This window comes from Benincasa hispida, chromosome 3 (assembly GCF_027475165.1).
Source record: "Benincasa hispida cultivar pf3 chromosome 3, pf3_genome.v1.1, whole genome shotgun sequence".
Classification (NCBI taxonomy): Eukaryota; Viridiplantae; Streptophyta; class Magnoliopsida; order Cucurbitales; family Cucurbitaceae; genus Benincasa; species Benincasa hispida.
In genome coordinates, this window is record NC_143480.1 from 11,338,093 (window position 1) to 11,349,055 (window position 10,963).

A 10,963-nucleotide genomic window follows, 5' to 3' on the forward strand; every position below is an offset into this window, starting at 1 on the left:
TTTGTGATATTTGTTCTACTGACTTTTTGGATGTCTTAGAAAAAAGAAGAAAAAGAAAATATATTAACGCTTCCATCAATGCATAATTTTGTTTGAAGTAAAAAAAAAAAAAAAAAACCCTAAAAACTTTCAAATCCATCCAACATATCTTTTGAACTTTTAATTTTTGTATCACACTATTTTATTTTGTTTAAATAAAAATTTTCAAAAATAGAAAAATAAGAAAAATTATTTATACAAAATAGTAAAATTTTAATGTTTTTGATAGAAAATTATAGAAGTCTATAAATATCAAAACTGAATAGACGCCGATAGAAGTTTATTAATAAGTGTGAAAATTTTTCTTATTTTTAAATAGCTGAATTAATTCTTAAGAAACTATGAGAAATAAGAGTAACTTATTACAAATTTACTAAACACATTTGAAGTCCTATTTTAAAGAAAATGAACGGTTTTGACAACATGAAACCGTGAAAGAAGCAGCCGGAGGTGCCAGGTGGCGGCTGCCGGTCTTTTTGTTAAGTATACTTTCCAGGAAAGTCCTTAAACTTGTCTTCCCATTCACCCAAATTTCAATTTATAGAACAATAATGTAAAAAAATGAAGGAATATTCGGAGACAAAGCAAATCAATTTATTAAAAAAAAAAAAAAAAAAGAAGCAATAATGTAAATTTTTCCCCCCACAAGAATTGCTTACTTGCACCCCAAGTACTCGGAATTTTGACCTTCGGTTCCTATCCCTCCTTGTCTTTTGCATCCATTTAACACATGGCCTTGAATACTTTCCTTTACATATATGAAGAGTAAAAAAAAAAAAAACCCAAATCAGTTTCTTCTTGAAAAGGATCTCCACGTTTCTGGGATTTGCTCGCCGCCTTGCTCAAGCTCCCATCACAACACCATCAGAAGTAAAAGGAGAAAAAAAAGTGATCTTGTTTGTGTTCTTCCTGCCTTTGCTTTCCTGTTTATTTTATTTGCATTTAACTGAGTAACCCATTATTTTTTTTTCTCGATACTTTTTTCACCATTGATTGTCCTGTTCTTCCACGGTTTACAGATTACATGTTATTTTTTGCCCCTTCTTTTTTGTGTCGTTATAGAATGATTTCATTATGGAAATGTATAAGTATGAAAGGGTTACGTTTCTTTTGTAGATCTGTTGTAATGTGGTTGCATGTGTTTGTCATAATGCTTCTCACATTTTTGTCCTTTTCTTTTCTTTTCTTTATGTCCTTCCAATGTCAAGGGTTGTTATTGCTGCCCATAAGTTTCTCTCGTGGGTTTAGAAATTTGTAGAACATCTAACGAGTAGAAATCAATTTTAATGGGGAAGTAGTTTGAATACAGGATCTTGACAAGGGTCCAAATCTATGTTTTTAATGATGTTTGAAGATGCTTCCATTGCATATACAGATTTCATTGGATGCATATATGTTTCATTATTGTCCAGGGAATAGCGATGGCCTCAAGAAAATCTTTCCCCTTTTCCCTAGACGTATAGTATTAATAAATAAGAAATGCTCTTTAGTTGGTTGCGGTCTATTACTTCTGCTGCTAGAGATTTGATTGCCCTTGCTGAATAAAATAGTCAATTCTTTAATTGTATACGTGTATATCATTATTGTAATCCTAATGTCTAAGATTAAAGATTCCATAAATCATCCTTAAATGCACAAGTGTCAGTTCTCTAACATGTAGTGACGCTAAGAATTATACATTTATGAAGTAGAAAAACAAGACATTTAAAATGGTTAAAATCACTTCCCGTGCCTTTGATCATTCAAAATCAATTTTAGTTTTATCAAAATCACGATTAAAAATGTAAAATCAAACATTAAACTGATTTTATACGTATTTGAGAGGTTGATGTTGAATATTTCAAAAGCATTTTAAAACTACTCCCAAACATGCTACCTACCAAGAGAAAGAGGGAGTTAAATTGGTCTTTGCGCTAATGGTGGTTACAATCGTTAGGAGTTTTGTTTCCCAAAGGAAAAATAAATGTAAGCAGTTCGTTACTGATGATGCTTGAAATGATGGGAGTTTTTGTTGTCTTTTTCCTTGGTTATTTAGACATGTAAGAAACTGCCCTTTGTATCTGCCACCATTTGATGAGCAGAGTAAAGTTGTCTTTTGTTTTCTTGTCATGTCGTGGTGAAATCTACTTTCTATAAATTAGACAAAGGGACTCTCATGATATTTGCTCATTCTTATTTATTTTCAATTGCAACAGACTAGAATTACAGAATTTGGCTTCCAATAGAACAGGAAAAAGCATTATCAAATCTTGTTGTCAAGATGGCTTTATCAAGAATTGCCAAGAATGGACTGAGAAGATCAGGAAGCACATTCAATAAGCAACCACTCCATCCATTTTCCCAAGGATCATCAACATATAAAAGCTTCATCCAATCATTCAACACTGCCACTACAAATGGCTATGTCTTGAACCTTCCTCACATTGAAAGAGTGAATCACATGACTTTTTGGAGCAGGGGAATAAGTATAACGCCACAGCGCCAATTTCCATCAGCTGAAAGGGTTGTAGAGGAGTCTGATTTAGAGTGTGATGAGCCATCTTTTTGGCCTGGACTGGAAGCAACCAAGCCAGGGGAAAAGCCAAGGGTGGTTGTCCTTGGCACTGGCTGGGCTGCATGCCGTTTCCTCAAGGGACTTGATACAAAGGTTTATGATGTTGTTTGCATATCACCTAGAAATCATATGGTATTTACTCCTCTTTTGGCTTCAACTTGTGTTGGAACCTTGGAATTTCGCTCTGTAGCTGAGCCTGTCAGTAGAATACAAACTGCATTGGCAAAGGATCCCAATTCTTACTTTTATCTGGCTTCATGCACTGGCGTTGATACAGATAAACATGAGGTTAGTGAATCATGTAGACACTTCATTTTCTTTTCCTATCAGTTTATATGCCTTCCTATTATTTTATTAATTACAAACTATCCTAAAGTATAGTGGTAATTGCAATTATACCTTCAAACTTTCAATTATAAAATTTGATCCCTCAAACTCAAGTGTTAAAATTGAACTCTCAAACTTATATAATGATAGAAATTGTAATTATTGTACAAGTTTGAGGGTTTAATTTTTATCACTTGAGGGTCTAATTTCTATGTATATTGTAAGTTTACGGATCTGATTTTAACACATGGATAAGTTTGTGGACTCAATTTTTACCGTTGAAAGTTTGAGAGTGTAATTGCAACTACCACTCTATTTTAGAAGTTGTGTTTGCAATTTTCCCTTTACGAATATCTATTGTACTTGAAAACCTTTCTAATTTGTTTGAACTCTGAACAAAATATCTGTTTTACTGAGTTATGGATAATCAACCCGCTTAAAGAACTAAAATGGATTCCCTACCAGAAATAGTTGCTTCTAGGAAGGGCACATGACTTCTATTCCAATTCAGGAGTGGGAAACTATGTATTTTCAAAATTAAAATAAAAGTAGAAAGCAGTTCACTTGATGCTGAATTCATCTGTGTTGTCATCTTTCGTCTCCGAAAAGACATAATCGTTTCTTTCATTCATTAACCAGGTGTTCTGTGAGACTGTTAACTATGGTGAAGGCCCTCATGAGCCTTACCAATTTAGAGTTGCTTATGATAAGCTTGTGATTGCTGTTGGAGCTGAGCCTTTGACTTTCGGTATCAAGGGAGTGAAAGAACACGCCTCTTTCCTCCGTGAAGTAAATCATGCTCAAGAAATAAGGAAAAAGCTTCTTTTGAATCTAATGCTCTCTGAAAAACCAGGTTAGCTCGGCCATGCTGACACTCTAAGCAATCAGCAAAGAAAGATGGAAAATCTGTTTGGCAATGGAATTTGATCATTCATACATCTGATGATTTATAACTTTAGATGCTGCTGTATCCTGCAGGTATATCAGAAGAAGAAAAGAAACGTCTTCTTCACTGCGTGGTGATCGGAGGTGGACCGACCGGCGTTGAGTTTAGCGGTGAATTGAGCGACTTCATTATGAGAGATGTTCGAGATCGATATGCTCATATTAAAGACGACATTAAAGTTACACTAATTGAGGTGCCATTCATTTCCAACTTCAGACCACTCAACATTGCTAAGAAGATATGCAACTTTAACATTTGTGTTGGTTTTGACACTTCCCTTTTTAAACAGGCTAATGAGATTCTGTCCTCTTTTGACTTCGGGCTGCGAACGTATGCAACAAAGCACTTGACCAAGGTAGTACAGCCTGCATCAAACACTTTGACAAGTTTTCTGCTTAGAATCTGTGTGTTAAAGAAAATTTTCTGTTTTGCTAATCAGTGTGGCGTTCGCCTGATGCGGGGTGTTGTAAAGGAAGTGCTTCCCGAGAGGATAGTTCTCAGTGATGGTACTGATGTTCCATACGGCCTCTTGGTCTGGTCTACGGGCGTTGGGCCCTCTGAATTTGTGAGATCAGTCGATCTTCCAAAGGCCCCTGGTGGAAGGTATATTTAGAATAAGCTGACATTCCTACCAGCTCTAAAGAAGCATGGCCACTCTATCTAAGAAGCATGCACACAGTAGTTTGCATATAAATGAATAAATGTATATATGTATCCTTGTCGAGGACACGTGCTTATATGTGGATGTTAGAGCACTATTCTCTTCAAGGCCTACTATCTACAATGGTTTTCAGTCAAAGCTTATAATGTTGAGTGAAACAGGATTGGTGTGGATGGATGGATGCGAGTTCCTTCCGTGGAAGATGTTTTTGCACTTGGGGATTGCGCTGGTTTTCTTGAACAAACAGGAAAACCTGTTCTTCCCGCTCTAGCTCAGGTATGCAGCAAGGAGCTGCAATATTCATAACAGTTGTTTCATACCTAACTTAATGGGATTTCTGAGTTAAAACAACCATACCATACCAATATCTTCAAAAACCGTTTGAAACAGGTTGCAGAAAGGGAAGGAAAGTATCTTGTTGAAATGTTCAATAGGATTGGAAAACAGAACGGAGGCAAGGCTTTGAGTGCAAAAGACATTCCTTTGGGTGACCCTTTTGTGTATAAACATCTGGGAAGCATGGCATCAGTCGGTCGTTACAAGGCTCTTGTCGATCTACGCCAGTCCAAGGTAAAAACAAATGAAAACCATTCTTGATGGATTCAAATATCATCAACTTCACACAAAAATGAACGTAGAAATTGAATTTCTTGGGGGTTAATGCTTTGTTGATGATGATTTGATTTGTGGGTGCTTGGGTATTAACAGGATGCAAGAGGCATATCACTTGCGGGCTTCTTGAGTTGGGTCATATGGCGATCTGCATATCTGACTCGTGTAATCAGCTGGAGAAACAGGTTTTATGTGGCTGTCAATTGGGCTACCACTCTTGTTTTCGGCAGAGACAACTCCCGGATTGGTTAAACTCACCAATAACCACGAAATTTTTTTATTTTTGCTTTTTCTTATTATTTTTTTGTTGCACATTTCTTAGAATTAGACAAGTTTGATTCTTTGATTTTTGGTGTTTTTCTCCAAATTCATGTAGAAAAGTTGGAAAGAATTGCAAGAAATAGTTGAAAAGCAACAAATTGATATTGATATCACTACAAATTTACAACCTTAATCTCTTCAACAACCTCAAAATTACATCGAAGCTATCCATGTTTGTGTCTATGTAGATGTACAATGTTGTTGCCGAGTACTGTGACTGTGAGAGAAGATGGAAGTGACAGTTTGAGCCAACCCCACCATGATTCCCATCTTCACTTGCCCTCTCTTTGGGATCAGACGCCCAGAAACTCTCCTTCCTAATCTGTGACCGTCGATGTTGTTCATCATCTTAGCTTCTTCACCCATTTTCTAGAGAGATGACTTAAGTGCAAGTAAAAGAAAACTCCTTTTTTTGTTGTTGAAGTTTTGGATGCTTGAAATGGACTAGATGGGGTGGATTTATATAGATAGCCAATTCAAAATTTATAATTTAATAATTATTGGAAGAGAAAGATAAGCACCTACTCTTTAATTTGGTGAAGAAGTTACTTGGTGCTATACACTACTTGTGGACTTTACTTTAAAATTGCTTATGGACTTAATTTAAGGTGGTCTTGGCTTTTGCACAACAGCTGTCTTTTGTATTTTATATTATATTTTGTGAAATTACCAATTTCTCCACCTTAGGGGCTCTGGCTTATAATTTTGAGGAGTTTTTCTTTTTTTAAAGGAGAAGGGTGTTTTTGATTTTTGGGAAAAGAGAATGGGATTCTATTCGACCGTGGGGAACAAGATAAAGGCAAAGACAAATCATGTAATTAAAAAAAAAAAAAAAAAATGAAAGTGGACTTCGATGCTTTTGAATCCATTGACGAAATTAAAATGAAAAACGTGTTCAAAATCAAGTTGCTTCTAATAAAAAAATGAAAAATAAAGAAAGTGGCCAGGTGGCAGTTCTCCTGACCCACACCTACTGGGCCACGGTGGCTTTTTATTCGGTTCAGCTGAACCACATGGCACCTCTTCTGGCAATAACCAGCCGGCGGTTTTATTTATAATATAATATTTAAATTCTGAATTATCCTATTTATAATATAATATTTTTTTTTTAAAAAAAATTTATCCTTTATTTTATTTTTAGTGATAATACAGTGACTGATTGTAACAACTGAGGCCCCGCCGCCGGGGTATTGTGGTTGCGGAATTGGAGTGGGGGAGGTTCATGTATTTTATTTATTGAATATACTCTTTTTTAATTTGTAATCTTTAATATAATATTTTACTGTAGGTCCCATTCATTTATTGATATAAAATATGTGGATCATGCTTCAACTTCAAGAAATTACTTCTAGAAGTTTTATTATTAATAATTTAGAAAATTCAGATCAAGCTATTTTGTGGGAGATGAGGTTCAAGATTTTATTCACTCTCAATATTTTTTAATGGATATGCATTTTAATTTGATCATTATAATTTCTCGATGTGTGATTTCAAAATTTTATAATAATTTAGGAAAGAGTAAGTTTTTGTTTTCTTTGTTTTGTTTTTTTTCGTGTGATTTCAAAAAGTGATATTTTATGCTACGAAGTTTGAGAAATGGATAAATTTTGTTCATTGAATTTATTGAACAAATTGCAATCTAGCGTGAATGATCAACATCAACTCGTTGCTAGAGACAGAGTTTGATGCATTGGAATCTATTAATAGCTCCTGTTTTCATCAAATTCATAGATAGGAGAATAAAATTGTTCATACTCTTGCAGCTTTGGCATCCTCTTAAGATTGTTCGTTGTCTTGAAAGATGTCATTTATACTTGTATTCTCCCTCTTGTCCATGATGAGAGATGAGGATGTAATTTTTGGTTGGTTGTTTCTCGATTTCTTTCATTAAAAAAAAAAAAACAATTATTGAACAACCTTTCATAATAATGTAATTTAGTAGTTGATGTTTTATGATGGACAATGGGATGAAGACAAGATTCTAGGAATTTTTGTCAGAGATACTGATTTGATTTTGGCTTCTAAGAGTATCGAGTTAGAAATTTGGTGTCTCTTGTGCTCAAGCGAAGCGAAGACGATAACCCATTTGTTTTGAAAATGTCATATAATTAAGGTTATTTGGCACTACTTTATAATTATTACAATAGTTGTAGAGTGTTATAAATGATTTGATCTTAATCATTCATATGGAGACATGTGAGTGAGGTATCCTATGCAAAGAGTTTTTACAAGATCAGACCACAAAATGATTAGTCTCTTTTTATAATGTTGTCACCTGATTAACATTTCAATTGGATGACCATAGGTGACTCGACCTTAATCAGAATGAGTTGTGAGCTTCTGTCTATGAGGGCAATCCTTTGATTTGTATGAGTGAAAGTAGCCAGATTCGCCAACTCAATATACCTCCATTTTGGAGATTTGTCCAAGTAGGGAACTGAGAACATTACTATATAAGATGAAATCCACTCTTTCCCATCTTGAGGGTAGGGTAAGTACATGAATTGCTCCCTTAATAGCTGATTCCGAGTCTTGAACAATGAGGTCTCTCTCTCACTAGGAGGTAGTTGGACTATGAACTATTTGTTCATTAGAGAAATTAGTGGTCCTTAAGAAGTTAAATGTAACTATAGGGGTAAAACAGTAATTTGACTCAACTGTAGTTATAGACAATTCATGAAGGATCGAGTAATTGTTGATTGGTTATATTCATGGACATAGAAATATATCTACAGTACGAATAGTATAGCTGTGGATTTTTATTGAAGTGATATGTAGTTAATGAATGTTGATTACTTTAATTAATTAATCTCATATCATTGAAGCTTCTAATGTGTAGATCTATAAGATCTCCTTGTTTTGGTAGGGACGAATGAATTTTTTAGAGAACAATTCTTAAGAGATAAAATTTTGCTCTATGTAAAGGTTATCTCTACTCTCCTCTTTTTTCTGGGTATAAACATGACGAGATGAAAGGACTCCCTCCACCACTATACTAGGAGTTGTTCTCTATTTTATATATATATATATATATATATATATATATATATAATTTTAATTATCTAACATTTAGTTGATCAACTATTAAATATCAGATATTTAATATTTTTTAATCATATTCAAATCACATCCCCTCATATAACCTATAGGTTTAATATGAATCTCATTTATATTAATGATATTTGAATCTTATTCAAATATTTCTCTCTCATATTATAATTATAGAGTATAATTTTGAATCTTCTCCAAACTTAACTTTATAATATAATGTATCTATATACATTATATTAATTGTATCTTACACAATTAATTCTTTATTTAATTTGAATAATTCAAACTAAACTACCCACCCCCACTCTTCCTTTCTCTTTTCCTTCCCCACCCCGGACTCTTCCTTCCCCCCCCCACCCCTACTCTTCCTTTCCTTATTAGTTCCCCTTTCCCCTCCATTTTTTACACAAACGGCCACCATTCCAACACCCAACGCCGTCACACACTACCACCACACGCTTTGGTTGGTTCTCCTTCTATTTACTTTTTTCTAATAAATGTTATTCATGGGTTGTGTTAGTGTTATTATTCTGATAAAGGGTTTTGTTTCATATTAGAATTAGGATATTCATTTGTTTATGAATGAAATCATTCTTCTATCTTTGGTTTGTATATTGATGGATACAATGAAGGATGAATTATTTGTGTATTTTGGTTTAATTTTGTATATGAGATTCATTTGTTAATATTATAGTCTAATCTTTCTTTTTTATGAAAATAATATGCTTTAAGTTGAAACCAATTGGTGTGTTGCGACATCCAGTTGATGCTAAAGGGTAGAAATGTTTTGATAGAGAGTTTCTTGAATTTGCTTCAGATCTAAGGAATGTTCGGTTAGCCATATTGAAGTCAATAGTTTCGGGCTTTCAAGATTAATTGACTGAAATCACAAGACAGTTAGCTGCACAACAAAAACAAGGAAATTGACCTTCGAATAACTAGGTACGTTATGATAACTTTCATTTCTTAGTTAGTGGATTTAGAAACTTAATTTGGTTGTTGTGTGGCTATCCTGCAGTTATGGTAGGCACTTCAAATATGAGTATTTTAGCGGATTTAGGAACTTCATTTGTTTGTTTTATGGTTATCCTGCAGTTATGGTAGTCACTTTAAATATGTGTGTTTTAGTGTACTTGTTGCCAATTTGTGGTTTAAATGGCGTTTCGGTAGAACTAGAACACGTTCATAGCTTGAGGGGAGGGGAGGATGTATATATTGTAATTGTTTTTTAGATTATCTAGAATCCTAATTGTGCACTTTAAAGGAACTTTATTCTTGGATTTATTCATTGGGATCCGAGAGTTGAGTTATATGCTTTTAGGACTATAAAATGACGGGTTTTGCCTTGAAAGAAATTTAGTGGATTTTTTTTTTTTTTTTTTTGGGGGGATTCACTTTGATGATTTTTATGCATTTGTTGCTACTTTGTGGTTTAAATGGTGTTTAGGTAAAACTATGACATATTCGTAGCTTGGGAGGGGAGGGGATGTATATGTTGTAATTATGTTTTAGATTATCTTGAAGCCTAATTGTGGATTTAAAGAAACAAGTTCCTGGCTTATTTGTAAGGATCTGATAGTTATGGAGGTTTAAAGAGTGTTTATCTATTTGTTTAAGTGGATTTACGACATGCTTGTAGCATGGGGGAGGGGTTCACGTCTTAATTATAACCATTTTAATCACTTTTTAGATAGTTAAATGGTTGTTTGCGGTGTCCATGTTTTAATTATGAACATTGACGATGTGTTTGTAACTTGAGAGAGAGATCATTCCTCGTAACCATTTTAAACATTTTGTTTAAGTCTTTGTGTGATTGTTAAGATCTTTTTGTGCATTTTTCTTCGTTGATTTTAATAAATCTTTAATAATATTTGTTTTTCTATTTCAGGTTGTTCATGTAAATTCTTAAAGATCATTTTTTTTTTAAGATTGTGAGAAGATTTTATGAGATGATTACTTAGTTTGGTTAGTAGATTTTATGAGATAATTACTTAGTTTGGTTTAGTATCTCACTTATTTTGGTTTAGGGTATTTGTAAGAAGCTAGAAAACCTCAAATTTATTTGTATACACAGTTTTTATTTGTAGAATTTTATAGCTTGTATATTGAATATTAGTCTTATTTTTAAATATATAAGCTTACTTTTGTTATATTTATCCCAAATTGATTTATTTGAAGATTATTTTTTGTTTATGCATAATTAGGTATTAAGGAAGTAAAAAATTGGTTATGTAATTGTTACAAAAAAAAAAAATATAAAATTATAAACAACTTATGCGGATACAAATAAACATTGGTAGAAATCTATCTATTGAACTGAAATTGTTTGTTGTTTAGGAATATGCTTTTCCCGATGTAAATTGTATTTTATTGGGAAAAACATATGCCGACGCAAACAATTGCGTCTCAAAAAATGGTACTAATGTCGATAAAAATAGTTTTCGTCAGGTGA

At 33.5% G+C, this 10,963-nt stretch overlaps 1 protein-coding gene and 1 long non-coding RNA gene across 4 annotated transcripts; both read left to right on the forward strand.

Moving 5' to 3' along the window:
- Positions 1-747: 747 nt before the first annotated feature.
- On the forward strand, positions 748-5,896 carry LOC120072702 (internal alternative NAD(P)H-ubiquinone oxidoreductase A1, mitochondrial-like). 3 transcript variants are annotated; one of them, XM_039025157.2, is made up of 9 exons: positions 748-935; positions 2,235-2,881; positions 3,560-3,773; positions 3,899-4,059; positions 4,156-4,221; positions 4,306-4,469; positions 4,689-4,803; positions 4,918-5,097; positions 5,236-5,896. In XM_039025157.2, exons 2-9 carry the CDS (start codon positions 2,300-2,302, stop codon positions 5,389-5,391), a joined length of 1,638 nt encoding a protein of 545 aa, XP_038881085.1. In that variant the 5' UTR covers positions 748-935; positions 2,235-2,299; the 3' UTR covers positions 5,392-5,896. The 3 variants fall into 3 exon arrangements, with proteins under 3 accessions (XP_038881085.1, XP_038881087.1, XP_038881088.1); XM_039025159.2 differs by having other exon boundaries at positions 751-927; XM_039025160.2 differs by having other exon boundaries at positions 792-909.
- Positions 5,897-8,850: 2,954 nt separating this feature from the next.
- On the forward strand, positions 8,851-10,667 carry LOC150037017 (uncharacterized). Its single transcript, XR_016528361.1, has 3 exons — positions 8,851-8,974; positions 9,329-9,453; positions 10,400-10,667. It is a non-coding gene; the product is annotated as an uncharacterized LOC150037017 (long non-coding RNA).
- The last annotated feature ends 296 nt before the right edge of the window (positions 10,668-10,963 follow it).

Bases quoted from the DNA above. Each gene is read 5' to 3' on its own strand.
- LOC120072702 (XM_039025157.2), top strand. From the start codon at position 2,300: ATGGCTTTATCAAGAATTGCCAAGAATGGACTGAGAAGATCAGGAAGC. The intron at 4,060-4,155 runs GTGCCATTCATT...CTTTTTAAACAG, and splicing joins TTAAAGTTACACTAATTGAG to GCTAATGAGATTCTGTCCTC. The intron at 5,098-5,235 runs GTAAAAACAAAT...GGGTATTAACAG, and splicing joins TCGATCTACGCCAGTCCAAG to GATGCAAGAGGCATATCACT.